Source organism: Poecilia reticulata, linkage group LG17 (assembly GCF_000633615.1).
Source record: "Poecilia reticulata strain Guanapo linkage group LG17, Guppy_female_1.0+MT, whole genome shotgun sequence".
NCBI lineage: Eukaryota > Metazoa > Chordata > Actinopteri > Cyprinodontiformes > Poeciliidae > Poecilia > Poecilia reticulata.
This window is the reverse complement of record NC_024347.1, coordinates 19,550,047-19,566,129: the sequence shown is the minus strand read 5'-3', so window position 1 is coordinate 19,566,129 and position 16,083 is coordinate 19,550,047. Positions and strand designations below refer to the sequence as shown.

The following is a 16,083-nucleotide window of genomic DNA, read 5'->3' as shown; positions in this document are numbered from 1 at the left end:
GAGCAACAGTCCAGTGCTGCTTCTCTGTAGCCCAGGTCAGACGCTTCTGCCGCTGTTTCTGGTTCAACAGTGTCTTGACCTGGGGAATGGAGCACCTGTAGCCCATTTCCTGCACACGCCTGTGCACGGTGGCTCTGGATGTTTCTACTCCAGACTCAGTCCACTGCTACCGCAGGTCCCCCAAGGTCTGGAATCGGCTTTTCTCTACTATCTTCCTCAGGGTCCGGTCACCTCTTCTCGTTGTGCAGCGTTTTCTGCCACACTTTTTTCTTCCCACTGAGGTGGCTTGATACAGCACTCTGCGAACAGCCTATTCGTTCAGAAATGTCTTTCTGTGTCTTACCCTCTTGCCTGAGGGTGTCAATGATGTCCTTCTGGACAGCAGTCAGGTCAGCAGTCTTACCCATGATTGCGGTTTTGAGTAATGAACCAGGCTGGGAGTTTTTAAAAGCCTCGGGGAATCTTTTGCAGGTGTTTAGAGTTACTTTGTTGATTCGGATGATGAGGTTAACTGCTCGTTCAGAGAACCTTTTCATGATATGCTAAATTTTTGAGACAGGGATTTTGGGTTTTCATGAGCTGTTTGCCAAAATCATCAGTATTAAAACAATAAAAGACCTGAAATATTTCAGTTGGTGTGCAATGAATCTAAAATATATGACAGTTTAATTTTTATCATTACATTGTGGAAAATAATGAACTTTATCACAATATGCTAATTTTCTGAGAAGGACCTGTATTTAAGAAACATTTGAAATTGCTTTTGGAGACATAACCAAACAATTTAACCCAAGTCGTACAGTTTTAAAGCAGATGTATCAAATATTACGGAAATGTACATAAGCTTGTGAGTGTACTGGAATAAAATGCCTCAGCGATTTTGTCTTGACATTTAGCAAATAAAAATAATTTTGGCTATGTTAACAGGAATTATTTAGTTGCGATATCAGGCTGTGATAAGGAAAGTCTTTTTCATACATTGTATGTTAAATATAAATCTTGATGGGTTTTTTTTTTGTTTGTTTTTTCCGCAAAGGGACTGAAGGCAGCTGACAACGACCCCACTGCTCCTCCCTACGACTCCCTGCTAGTGTTCGACTACGAGGGCAGCGGCTCCACGGCCGGCTCCCTAAGCTCGCTCAACTCCTCCAGCAGCGGGGGCGACCAGGACTACGATTATCTGAACGACTGGGGCCCTCGCTTCAGAAAACTGGCAGACATGTACGGCGGAAGCGACGATTAGGAGACGCAGGCTCACCTTGWCGGATAAAAAGTTACAATTTTTTTTTTTTTTTTTAACGAAGAGAAGGAAAGATTTCTCATTGAAGGACACATACAGCTTCTAATATTTCCATGAGTGATAGAGAACTGTGACTGAAAAGATACAAATAATAAACATTGATTCAGAATTTTTTTCTAAAAACGAAACACACACACACACACACAAAAAACAAACAAAAAAAAAACAACCTAGGCTTATTGTTGTAGTCTACGCATACATATGCTTGTCGAAAGCTTAGGCATAGCCTGTGCTCCAAGTGTGAAGGATGCGAGGAGATAACGCTCGGTGGACTGTCGCCACTCGGATTGTCGGTATTGAATGCGCTCAGTTAAACTTGAATTTCACAGTACAGAAGCACTGGGATATAATGTGCCTTTTTGTACATTTTTTTGGATCTAAATGATTAGTTTTATGTTCAAGGCTTTAATGGTACTGACTTTTGGAGTGATTTCAGACAAAGTATGTTACACTCTGGTATGCTTCTACGTGCTTTTTTTCTTTTTTGATTACCCAATGCTCCTGTTTTGAAGAATATTTAAATAAATCTCAGTTGGAAGGAAAATGATTGAGCAGCACTGTACAGTATGCTAGACCTTTAGAGTTTCTCACTAAAAAATTTAAATCATGCAGCTGGTTGCAAATAAAGGGAGTTATAAATCACACTATTTGTAGCATTTTTTTTCCTTTTCAAGTTTTTTTCTTTTCTTTTCTTTTTGAGGTGATGTAGTACTTTACAAATGCAACAAAAACTGTTTTGGTCTGATCAATGTACACTTAATTTGCCTTAGTCATGATCTGATATTTTCAACATTTACTTCACTGTAAAAAGTTGTGTGTGTGTACATACCGTTTTGTTTTACTTTCTTTTTTTTTCTTTTTTTTTTCCTTTGGATGTAGTATTATGAAGCGGTGCAAAAGTTCCAAACTTGTAAATGTATAATTTGATAACAAATTAAGGTTTTTTGCATGTTTTTATCTTTTCATGACAACACAAATTTGAGARAAAAAAAATGTTTCCCAAATTTATTTAAAAGTGGAAAAAAAAATGCAATTCTGGGTGACATTACATGTGTAGAAGTTAACGTTTTTTGTTGTATCTTTTTTTTTGTATAAAAAAAGAAATAAAAAAAAAATAAAATGACAAAAAAAAAAAAAAAATCAAAGTAGTGATCTTGTCAGCACAACATTTGAATTTGTACCAAAAAAGGGAGAGTGGGCTGGGTAACATGCTAATGAGCACTGACTAATGATTCAGCTTTAAGACTGGAAAAGGTTTTGGACTTGAGCCTTGTGGATAGTGGTGTGTACTGGAACACAAATTATACATCTCTGACCCCCAATCATCCAAATAAAATGCTGATTTTGGAGCCAAGAGCCCCTGTTTCTTTATTTCTTGTACACAGCTTTCAGAGGCTTAATTACTTTTTGAGTTGTGTCTGAGAACAATAGCCTTTCCATAAAAATGGCTCTCCGCAAGACATTTTGCCAAAGGCGCCGATAAATCATACCTTTTTTTTCTTGTTTGCAGAGATTATACAAAACTGAAAAAAATAAATAAACTTTTGCATGGAAGTTTTGTTGCTTTGGGGCTATAAACTAAGCGGTAAATTCAAGATGTAACAGCGTGTCCCCCAGTCAAGGGCAGAAACTTGAGGAAAACAAACTCACCCTGAACCTATCTGCTATATGGGATTTGTTCTGTTGGGCACTGTCAGATTAAACTTGACCTCGAGATGAAGATTGTCTGATAATCCCAACGCCACTTCTTAAGACTTCCATTTATATTTTCTTTCGGTAGAAAACAATCACTTGGAGAAATTGTTTCAGTTGGATGATGAAAATCCCCTGCTTCCTCTTTCCTTTTCGGGCTTTAGGTTCTCTTACATTTAGTCATGTTCAATTGTGAAAGACTAAGTAAAATGAGACTGAGCAAATGCTGCTGTTTTTTTGTTAAAGATCCTCATCCGACTCCTTCGAGAGCCACTGAACCCTTGTTTCCAAGTGACCTTGTGGTGTGCAGAGCTCTGCACTCCATTTCCTATAGTTGACACAAAATGTTACACTGCAGAGCGAGATTTAATGTTGAAAAAACAAACTGTCTGACCTGCAGGTTCTGTTTCAACTGCAGCTGATTCACATTTGCTCAATCGAGCCACTTCCATTTTACCTTGAGGTTTTCAAACAGAAGCAATTCCCTTCGTCTTTCCTTTTGCCTCCACTCACTTAATGGAAGGGGTTAACTTTTGACTAACCTCTTTTGCTGGCTTTGATCTTGAGCCAGCAGACATGTGTTTAGTGATTCAACATTTTAATGAAGTTTCCAACGTGTGCACTGAAGCAGCACATACTTTGAGTAGATTGTGCACCATTAAAGAAGTAGTTTGACATTTTTAGACATCTGCTTGTTTGCTTTGTGAGGCCTAGATGGGGCCTATTAAATTACACACATCTGTCCATTGTAGAACAATAGGCAGCAGCTGGAGAACACACAAAACGTGGAAATGGAAAAGAAAATAAATGTGGATCACATTTCTAACACCCTGAAGTCATATCTAAAATTATTTAACCTGGAGTTATTAGTTTACCMGTATCTTCTCATGGTACATTCTTGTTCACAGCAGCCTCTTTTGCTCCGRAAATAAAACGTTGCATWTATTGCATTTTAAAGGGGWTTTATTCTATCTTGAAGTGGAGGTTAGGRGGACCTTTACTAATATGTGGAAAATGATACAGGATGATATCAAGAAGAAACGTCTGAGATCATGCTCAGCTGACTTCAGGAGGACACTGGATGTAGACAGTTTTCAATGCTRATGTTAGTCCCTTGGTCAATAAAATTGATTACTTACACATCCGACACATAGTATGTCAAGATAGACATTGTTTTTGACTGAGTTCACTGCAGCTTTTTCTGAATGCAGGTGGACATACTAGCGGTATTAGCAATTACCATCCTTCCTTACATCCCCTTACAGCCAACATGTAAGGGGGAAAATGGGTGTGGTAGGACCTATCCCCATGAACTAGCCAGCATAGCTGTCCACTACCACTAAGATTGATAGAGACAATGCTGACCAAGGAGTCAATTTTATAGCTAATCCGATACCCCCTACTCATTGGGCATCAAAGGCAGTGGCAGGTACTTCTACTCTCTGACCCTTTGCATGTGACGCCTCACTCTTCAGAACTCTGCCCACTTCGCCATGACATACGTCAAAACAACATATGCACTCCTGTAAAGCCTGTCAAAAGACAGACATCTGGTAGCCTAATGTCGCTTTTATTTAGTTGATTTCCCTTTTTAAAATGGTCATAGTTTGCTGTGCCATTGGCTCCTCAAATAGATAAGGATCCAAACCAAACTTGTCATTTTGTTGTATAACTTTTAATGAGGAAAGAGATGGGGGTGATAGATAGCAGTAGTCAATCATAATGGCTGACAGCTCTCAGTGTAATCGAGGGTTTGCAGTGAACACTTTACAATGTATGAAGATTAATGTTCGCCTACTTTATAAGTAAGTGTACAAAGATATCAAATACTGCATTATGGAGAAGGTACATGCCTAACCATTAGTAACCATAGAGAAAATGCCCTTCATGTACAAAACAAAAAACTGGTTATCGTGTCATCTTAGCACTGTTTATGACATAGTGACATAAATCATGGTGTGAATTCAGACAAAGTTGGCAATTTGATTAACATATCAGGAGGGAGGAGGTATGAGTCCYTTTCTAAGCTAGCAATCTCAAACTTTTGTAAATTCCACCATCTATGGGCCCTAACTAGGAGCGTTACGTTCACAGACAAATTAGCTTGACTTCAACAAGTAGACACCAAGGCTACCAACAACTTGGGGAAAACAATCTCAGTTGTTCTGTTCAATACTCACTTCCAATGTCAGTCATGATTGCTCGAGTGATTAAATGATGTAATTGCAAAGTGTCAATACCTGTAGTTTGATCCCCCATCCATCCATCCATCCATCCATCCATCCATCCATCCATCCATCCATCCATCCATCCATTTTCTTTCACCCTTGTCCCTCAGTGGGGTCGGGAGGGTTGCTGGTGCCTATCTCCAGCTAGCGTGCCGGGCGAGAGGYGGAGTCCAGGGGGACCCTGGACAGGTCGCCAGTCTGTCACAGGGCAACACAGAGACACACAGGACACACAACCATGCACACACACACACTCACACCTAGGGGCAATTTAGACAGACCAATCAACCTGACAGTCATGTTTTTGGACTGTGGGAGGAAACCGGAGTACCCGGAGAAAACCCACGCATGCACAGGGAGAACATGCAAACTCCATGCAGAAAGACCGGGACCGGGAATCGAGCCCAGAACCTTCTTGCTGCAAGGCAACAGCTCTACCAACTGCRCCACTGTGCAGCCCCGTTGATCACCCAATATATACTTAATATCCTCCAGAGAAGAGGCATGCCATTATATTTGAACATATAGACACCTGCCTCCTGTTTAATTGCTTGATAACTCAAATAGCAGATCAGCCTATCCAATGCAGCAACCTAATGCACTTCCAAATCCAGGTCTGGAAAGGAAAACTTGCTGACGTTTAAAGCAACTCTCAGACATGGGGCGCAATGACTTTTAACAATAAGTGGTTGCTGCTGCCAGACAGGCTTTCCCGAGTATTTCAGAAACTGTTGATCTTCTGCAATATTCATGAACAGGAGATAAACAACAGCAACAGAACATTGAAGTACAGCTAAGAGTTGGAAACTSGGCCTTTGATTCACACARGCTCACCAAAACTGCAAWATATTTGAGTACAAAGGCATGACTCGAACACTCACTGTGACTTTCAGATTGCATAGTTAGAATTTGATGTAAACGTAATGATCCATCAGTRTTGATCCATCCTGCCTTGTATCATGCAGGATGTTATTAGGTTGTARCTGGGGTTTCAGTGCAGTAGGGATATTTTCTTGCCACATATTGGGTCCCAGTACTGATCTAACATCTATAAATGCACAGCCTTCCGAGGTATTGAGGCTTGCCAGTTTCATACCTTTATGGTGTCAGTGTATCCGTTTTCTGATGGTTACCTGCAGAAGGATAATGCACCTGGTCACGAAGCCCATCCCCTGCGTTATTTTTCCTGCAGAGAACATTACTCAGTGACTTTCTACAACAGAATGGCGGTAAAGATATGCCCCTCTTTTACAAGCCAATTACTTGCATCACCCACATGCCCCAAATGTTCRTGTTTACACAAATGACATCAACACTGCTGTCTGTGGATATAACGTGGCACCAAACTCACCGCTTCTAAATTCCCTGTTGGCTTACAGTGGGAGCTACCTTCAGCTCCTCATGCTGCCTTRGAGGACGAGGAGATCCATCCTGCCTAACTTGGAGGAGGACAAGAAAAATTGCAGGCCTGTGTTGAAAAGGATTTGCTAGGATTTGATAGGCCTCGGTTTCTAAAGAAAACATTTGTCAAATTGCTGCTCATTTTAAAATGGCATCGAGCTTGTGCAAAGTCCGCTTTGTGACTGTTCCTATCGCTGTCACTTTCTTCGGGTTACAGAGAGGTTTGTGATTATTATCCAGCAGTCCCATACCAAATAGGTTCAATGCGAAATGTGTTACAGCCCAGAACATGATAACTGAAAAGATAATCTCACAAAAGGTGTTACACCGGCTGAAAAAACAGTTTACACCTAAAAAAAAAAAAAAAAAAAAAACTGGAAACAAACGCTGACCAATGAGATGGTTTAATGAAAAAAAAAAATTGCATGTGAGAATCTTTTTTTGTTGATGTCAGTGTTAAACGCTCAACTTTTTTGTGGAAATGCAAAGAAACGCAGCTTGGTTGAAACTCCATCTGCTGTAACTCGCCTCTAAGATCTYCTGCCCTGCTGTATTGTCATCATGATGTTGAGATTGCCCCAACTGGTTCAAATCCACCAGGCAGTCAGGTCTGGTTTCTTTCTTCTTCTTTTTCTCCACCTGCTGAGGGTGGAGAAAAAGAAGAAAAAGAATTGATATTCCTGCACCCCACTTCAATTTCACAACATGGATTATCCCCGAAGGTACGCTGGCAATCTAAGAGAGTCCAGGACATAAAGGCGAATACTGCACACCTCCCCCGATRTCCGCACTGAAAACATACAGCTCTCTACCTTTTACAGATATGTGCTGGGAGAGTCTGTAATAATGCAAGAGTGGAAACTGCTTCAGTCAGGAGTGCTGCTTGAAAGCATTACATAGGAAATTAAGGAACAATGTGGAATGTTTTGAGGATAATAATCATTGAAATTGACAGCCTGAGCCATAATTAATGACCATTGTGTGAGAGGCATGTTTTCGTTGTGTATTTGCAAGATGGTGCAGTGAGGTCGGGTGATATAATTGCACAAAACGGTGTCTCATTTGCACATTTCAGCTCGCTGAAGAATGGATAAAAATAGTAAACGGCAAGCATGTTTAAATAGGCAGAAAATTATTTGCCAAGCTAATTAAGTCGGGTAGGAATGACACCATTTTGCTCTGCCAAAATCTGTGAATACCTTCTACATACAAACTGCACAATAATAAAAAAGGGGAAAAAAAAAAAGAAGAAGAAAGCGAACACCTCAGTAATACAAAACGATGAATAAATAATAAATGTGTTATCAGCTGCTGGCTCTCTCTCTGTGCTTTGTTGTCTCTCCTAGAGTGAAACTTGGCTCTGGTGCTCACTCCTCTATCTTTTCATTAGATGCTGCAATATGTGCTGGTAGATATTTCTTTTTTATTATTTTTCCAGGTTTTATTCAAAATATTAACTTCAAATGCGAGGAAAAAGTGGGCTCGTAATGCTCGGAGCACTCCGGGGATGTTCTCCAGGGGAAAATGGCTGCAGATTGCCTGTTCTTACAAGCACCCCAGGGCTGCTTTTATTGACTGTGAAACAATGCTTCCACCGGCGACTCCTCACCGCAGCAGATTTACAAGACAGCCATCCTCGGCTCCCCGGCCTGCGTGTCTGTGAGGAAGTGTGAGTGCGTGGAAGGCTGAGCAAGTACAACAGAGAGAGCCACCCAGCCTCGGTGGGTGAGGGGGGGTGGGGGAGGTGTCGGTAAACATGCAGAATACAAACCAGAGTCCAATGCAAACCAGCTTCTGAGTTATGCTGCCTGTGACCTTTGGTGGACTTTGAAAAGATGGATGCCGCCCAGGCCATCGATAGAAATTTCTGGCCCTGAGCAGTGAGAACATATTTCATATGAATTCTCAGCCCCTGCATGCTACCTTTGAATGAATAAGTAAGTAGTCTGGATGACAGCGAGTGCTTACCAGGGCACATGCACTCTTTAATGCATTTGTGCATGGACCCAGTCACTTGTGTAAAATCAATCAATTTGATTTCTACACAGCTGTCCTCCAAGTGTAATATTAGATCAGAGTGTTTGCATTTCCTCTGCACAAGGAGTGAAAGGAGGCCTATTCTTCAATCAAGCTTTTAACCGTCCAGCCTTGATCGACTATGCTGTCAATAAGCATTTTGGTCCTTAAAGATATTTATATATTTTTTGTCACACTAAAATGTTTCAGTATTAATACCACACAAAAATTGTCTGAGTTCAAATGAGGATTTTACTTATTGAGGGGAAAAAATCTATGTAAAGCAGCTTGTCTGTAGGTGAARCCACTTTTGAAGACTTARATGTATCTAAAAATTCAGGAACTGATGACAAAGTCACTGAGATTATCAGTCTAGAAGGCCATTTTTAAAGGGGCCATATTATTATACATTTTTCATGCGGATAGTGCCATTTATTGCACAATAAAATAACTATGTTAAATTTCAGTTGTTATAAAATGATATCAGAAGTGACTTAAAAAAATTTTGACCTTGAAATTTGACGCCGTGATATTGGGCCTCCATCTCTTTAAGAAGTGCCAACTCTTTGAGACACCCCACCTTTCAGCGTGTCATCACAACAATGCTTCTCATTAAACCGTCTTTAGGAGCATTGGACCGAGAAGTAGTTTGTATGCTGAGCTCAGCAAGCACAGTTCCACCAGGTGTTTCTTAATTGCTGCTGCCACTGGTGGATCTGAGTGCAGATCAGGGGAGGGGTGTCGTGTGGAGTGGGAGCTCGACTGGAGGATGCAGCTCCAAGGAGGAGCCTTGTAGAAAAAGGTGCTTTGTATGAGCAAATGCTTAGGCACCTCTGAATGTCTGACATGGGAGACTCAAGGATTCTTCAAACATGCATGAAAGAATCAAAGCAACAATTCAGGTATGCCTTTGATGAGGGATTGATGAGTCCAGATGACTTTGGGGTCCTCTGGACTTGATAATTGTTTTTTTTTTTTTTTGCAAGTACAAAGAACTACAGCGTGAGACATTATCTACAAATGTAGAAAACACGGGACAGAGGAAACGCTTTTAATGAGTGGATGGTCYACAAACAACTGTATATCAGCAACTCATCCAGGAAGTCAGTGGCATCCATGGATTGTCCAAACATAAGCTGAACATTTGTGGAAGAAATGCTTCTTTTTACATCTGCCGCAAWGCTAAGATAGATAAGATAGATCACAATATGATGGTGGTGTGGTATGATGGTTTGAGGCTGCATTTCTATGTCAGAACCTGGGCAAAATGTCATAATTGATGAAACCATGAATTCTGATCTCTGCATAAAAATTCCACCAGAGAGCATCCAGCAATTTTATCACAAAACCAGATATATGGTATACGGGCAAATCATTTTTCAGGCGGACCAAGACGGCTTGGGCAGCTTTATTTACCATGTAAATTAAATTATCATTTGAAAACTAATTTGTGGATTTAATCCTATTATCTTTGTTTGATCACCTGGAACATTTAAGAGTAACTAAAAAAGGAAAAAAACATAAATCATTGGAGCACAAATGCTTTTTCAGGGCATTGTGCTGCCTCCCGTCGCCTTGTTTTGTTGTAGGTTTCAGCCGTGTATCTCCCCAGCAGCTCACCCTCCGTTCCAGCTGATATTGTTCTCTCTCTGATTCATCAGCTCTCGTTTATCAGGGCCCACCCATTCCCGCTATTACTCTCCATGCATACACAGCTCCTGTCGGTGTGGTCACACAGCTAGCAGAGAGGGCACAGGTTGATGGTGCGAGAAACTCTGAGACAAAAAAAAAAAAAAAAGAAAAGAAGAAAAAAATGATCGCCTTTTCTCTCAAAAGATGCATATCAGCGAGGCGGGGGATTTTCAGCTTGTACGCCAATGTTCAATGTCATTTTCTGCCGCCTGTGAGTGCTCACGAGGCATTTCTCATCTCGCTGTGGTTTCTCTTGCATGAATGGCTGAGCTGCTCCACAAAAGGATGTGTAATCATAAACCATGGAAACGCATTAAAAGACACCCAGACCATCTATTTTCCTCATTTAATTTTACTCGCACACAAACTCACCAACTTTTCTTTATCACAGCTGAAAACGGCTAAGCAAAGCATTCGCATTTAGCAGCTGCTCGCTCCTAAGAAATACTTTTGATATCTCTATTCTCCTGTGAAATTGAATATGCAAAAAGGCAAGTCAAAGCAGGGAGGCCACAGTGGGGAAACAAGTGAGAGCCTCGAGATTTATTCATGCTTTTAAACACTTGACATCCCATCACCCTGCTGTCGTTATGGCTTTGAGTCCCTCCTGGCCAAATTCTCACAATAGCCGGATYATTTTTCGCAACCGGTAACAAATTGGCTACGGTGTCTTGTGCCGACTGCAGTGCAAGGACTTCCGTGATCGGTGGTTTATAAATGCGCTGATGGGGAGATGGTTCTCAGATCAATGTGCAGCTGATTACACAGGGTGTTGGCGACATAACTGTCTGTACGGAGGAGAAAAGAGGGCACTAGGTTGTCCTGACTTTCCCGTCTGCTGACTCCATTGTAGTCAGCCATTTATGCGGATGGCTCAGAGCCGGAGTGACGAGCCATCAGCCAAGTGGGGAACAAAACTCYAGAGCTTAGTCAGTTCAAAGAACATCAGTTTTCACTYKCAGATTGTCATAAATACTGCAGGGTATGCATCAATTTTACTGGGCATTAATCACCCTATTATTAGTTTGACATCTGTAAAATGTCTGTCATTGAGTGAATAACAGCTCTTTACTGTAAAGCAGCAACTACGAATCATCAGTCAGCTCTGACAAATGTCAGCTGGTAACAGTAAGCAGTCATAAACTGGTAATTAAAAGATTCCTTTTGTCTGCTTGACTTTAAAATTTAATTCGACAAATTCCTTAATTTATAAATAGCTTTAACTGTTTTTTTTTCTCCCTCTGCTGAAGTTGACTCCAAGGCTCTCAGAAGGTGTAAGGCAGATTTGTACCGTGACTGGATGATGTTAAATTAGTTTTTACCCTGTACGGGCTAATTCCTCCTCAGATCAACATTTTCACAAATGCCTGCTTCTTTTTGATTTCACTCTTTGCCCTCTGTGCCGAGTAGAGACAAGCTTCAAAAGCAGGGCGGCTTACAGTGGGGCTAGTTTTACTCCTGGTTTAGTGTCCTTTTGAACTCCTTCATCAAAGCACRCGAGCATACGGAGATCCACAGTAGCCCCTGACTGCTGAACTGACTACATTTCTATTAATGACCCATATTATTTCAAGTATAGTTGTTCCACTAAAAGRTGCTTATACAATGCTAATTTCCAGCTTTTTTCTTGTAAGAAATGTTACTGGAAGCTTATTATTATTATACTTAAAATCTTTTAAAGTTAAAAGTCAAACACACTTTTTGTTTTTTAAAGCTATAATAAATCTTCAATAACTTTTCCATACAACATTCATGTCTTTTACCAGAATAATTTTAATGCCTGTTTTTTTTTGTTTTCTTTTTCCTTCCCCGTTTTTGTCCAAGCAAGTATTTTTAGCCCAAAGAACAAAGAGTAAAAGTGGCTTACAGCACAAAGGAGAATGTTCTCCTGAAAMAGTGAGAGGACTCTCTGCTCAACTTGTTTATTCCATGGAAAAATGTTAYTATGGGCAAACAAATACTCACAGGGAGACACAGAGACCAGCTGGTGCTCCGTACGACAGGGCTGGCTGATGCAGGTTTGTTGCATGTTGCTGCAGCTGAATTTATGCAAACCCCCAAAAATGCATGACGTTAAAGAAATTTATTCATAGGAAAAAATAAAAACAATATACACAGACAATGGAAATTACAGGACACATTTTACAGTTGGGTCCTTTCTATTAACTGCAGCAATTTGGTTTCTTAAACAAATCAAGCTTGTAGTTAGTCCAAAAAAATAAAATAAAATATTCTGCTTAATTTATTGGACATGCTACAAAGCAGTGAATAACAATTTGCCAATTGAAGTTTACAAAACTTTTAGGTTTCTGGATGACTTTAAGGTTTTTGACAAATCTATGTCCAATATACATTTGCTGGAAGATAAAACTTTACATAAAAATWAAAAAAATCAATAACAGCTCTGAAGTACTCTACAACAGACAACAGAATAACTTCAGCTTTCAATAAAAAGAAAAAAAGGTAAAAAACTTGAAAAACATGCTGGCTTATTATTTTCCAATTCATCTCCATTGCAYCGTGAAGGTTAGCTGAACCAGGGAGTTTCTGTAGCTGTAAATGGAATAAAAATGAAACGGGTGAAGTTTACCTCAGGTTTATTTCAGGAATATTATGAATTAAAGCATTCTCCAATTAAAGCAGAATTAGTTAAGGAAACATAAGCTGAGAGAGCAGGKGATTTAAATAAAGTTTCAGCAGGTCAAAATTGCAGCTAAGCTGCGGTTAAAACTGTCAACACACCTGCCCTTGAAGGAACTTCAGGAATGATGCTGCTTGCTCATCGACAACACAAATACATTTGAAATAGCTGCCATTTCACAAAGCTGGGAGACAGGACTGCTGCTCAGCATTGAATAGTATTAGTACCAAACCTAAAAAAAAACAGTCTTTCAGAGCTTCTGAGTGCTGTAAACACGTAACTATATTTAATATTGTAAACATGTTTTACTACATATTTGCAATAGATAAAGTTCTTTGTGAAGATTGGAATGTATGTGTAACTGAATTGAAATGGCATGAAATTTCATTCAGAGGGTGTTTCCAAAAATTACTACACTGCATCAGTGTATAGAGAGAGCAGCATTCATTGTTACATTCCTGCACACTGCTCAAGTCCTAAAGCACCAAAGCACCCCATGGCCAGTTCTATGACATCTGCATGTTGACCACCAAGTTGGTCTGATAAAATGGGAAATGGGAGGCAAAACTTTTCCACTTTTGTCCTCAGAATATTTTTTTTCAGGATCATCTAGATGTCTTTCTTTTTTTTCATCAAATATGAATCAAACCTTTGTTCTCTTTGGTCAGCAGTGGTTTTCATCTTGGAAATCTGAGATGAATGCCACTTTTTGAAAAGTTTATTTTACGTTGTTCAACCATGAACACTGAGCTTAACTGAGGGAAGTGAAGCCTGCAGTGCTTTGGGTGTTTTTCTGGGATCTTTTACGACCTCACCTGGGAGGGTTCACTGCTGTTCCATGTTTTCTCTATTTGTGGATAAAACCTTTCACTGTGGTTCACTGGAGTCCCAAACTCATAGAAACAGGTTTGTGAAATTTTCCCAATTGGGAGATGTCAGGGTTGTCATCTGTTTTTGCATTTCATTAGATCAACGCATGATGTGTTCCTTTCCAAAATCTTTTAGCCTGCTTCATGTTGCCATGCAGGTACTATTGAAGTGATTTCTTGATTCTGCATATCTATCAGTAATCATAGTTGGCAGTGTATAATTGAACTACGCTTTCCAGTGATGGCTTAACAAGAATTGTATTTTTAGATGAAATCAGGTTGTTGTGGATCCCTTTTATTATCAATAAATGAAACCATGTCATGAAAACTTTGTTTTGTTTTTACTATAGCTATCTTTGCCTGACCATAATGTTTTCCTACTGGTCATCTGAAACATTTTAGTTTCTATAGCTTTCTCCCCCATAAACAAATACACAAAAAAAAGAGAAAATAATATAGTTAATGTAGCAGAACTTTATTGTGTCTACTATTCAGTTGAGAATTAGGAACCACAATTGTCTTAACAAGTTCAAAGAAGTCCAAACTAGTAGATACATATAAATGTATTAATACTTCACTTATTCTATTTAGCTGTAAAATTAAAGCAACCAGACTTGCTGCATGGGTTTAGATTATGAAAGTTGGTGTATGAACATTAAAATTCTATTAATTTAATAAAAACAGTGACATGACGACATAATACAAATACTGAATTAAGTTCCTATGTATCTTGATGTCTAGAATGGAAAAAATAAAGTCTAAGAATGAAAAGCTAATTTTTTGCTAACCCATATGTGGATGAGACATTTGGGTCAGTATTCCAACAGCATCTTTGCTGGATCAATTTTTTCAGCCAGAATGGATGCAGGACATCTTCAGTCTCAGGTCCTTTTTTTCAAAGTGCAACCAGAAATTTTAATTTGAATTGGAGTCGGGGCTTTAAAATGTCACATTCAGTAACTTGACCATGGTATCTTCAGCTTTTGTTGCAACAACTTTGACAGTGTACAAGGAGTCATTATACTGTATGTTAAAGCCACTTTCAAGAGTGCCAACTTGGGGGCTGGTGTCTCAAGAACTTACATCTATGCATAACTAATAATTATTCCTGCAATAATTGACCTTAGAGGTGTGAATATTTTCTGTTTTGACTTAGAAAAAAAAGACCTTTGTGCTCACAGAAAGAGGAAGTGAAAACAGACAGGTTTTTTTCTGTATAAGTTGCTGCAGAAATTGGTTCAAACTGGTTCTGCAGGTAGGTCTGAGATGTATATTACCCTCTTGGGCATCCTCTGTRAGAGTCTTCAAAACGCTGTTTTAGCCTTTTGAAGAAATACAATGACAAAATGCATTTTATGATTTGATTTAGTGTTTCATTTTTTAACCCTCTGATGCGTGAGTGACTGACGATACAGTCTTCCGTGAGTGGATCCTTTTTGACCCRGGTTACACAATGTGTTTTTATGCTACTTTTGTCATTTTGATTCAAAATAATGTTTTGTATAATACTTTCTACTGTGTTTTATTTCACACAAGAATTATTTCATGTTTGAAATACTTTCATTTTTCACTTTTTTAAACGTTTTTGGAACAATTTGTAGAACATTTCTGACAATTTGTAGAACATTTTTAAAACAAAATGACAGCAGCAKCAATTTTACAACAGCAATATTGGAATGTCAATGTCAACATCCATTATATGTGTGTGGGTGTGTGTGTTTTYCAACAAATCTGCAAAACTCACTCAAGGTTCACACAAAATCACCTATACATGACTAATATGTATAGATGATTTTAATATGTGGGTATGGGGGAGGCTGCAAAAGAGCACGTTTCTTGAAACTAGCTAGCTAACCAAGCTAGCTAACATTACTGTCTCTATTCTATTATGCTATATGTATCACGCATGTGAGTTTGTGTATGTGTGTGATCCATCCATCCATCCATCCATCCATCCATCCATCCATCCATCCATCCATCCATCCATCNCCATCCATCCATCCATCCATCCATCCATCCATCCATCCATCCATCCATCCATCCATCCATCCATCTTCCGTTTATCCGGGGTCGGGTCGTGGGGTCAGCAGCCTAAGTAAGGAGGCTCAGAGTTCTCTCTCTCCAGCCACTTGTTCCAGCTCCTCTGGGGGAACCCATGCCATTCCCAGACCAGCTGGGAAACATAGTCCCTCCAACGTGTGTCCTGGGTCTTCCCCCAGGGCCTCCTGCGGGTGGGACGTGCCA

At 39.7% G+C, this 16,083-nt stretch overlaps 1 protein-coding gene across 1 annotated transcript in view; it reads left to right on the top strand.

Moving 5' to 3' along the window:
- The window catches only part of cdh2 (cadherin 2, type 1, N-cadherin (neuronal)), an 88,301-nt gene extending 87,058 nt beyond the window's left edge, over positions 1-1,243 (top strand). The window contains exon 15 of the mRNA XM_008434185.2: positions 1,037-1,243. Within this exon, the coding sequence (XP_008432407.2) occupies positions 1,037-1,243 (207 nt within the window). The remainder of the gene's footprint in view (positions 1-1,036) is intronic.
- Positions 1,244-16,083: the final 14,840 nt, after the last annotated feature.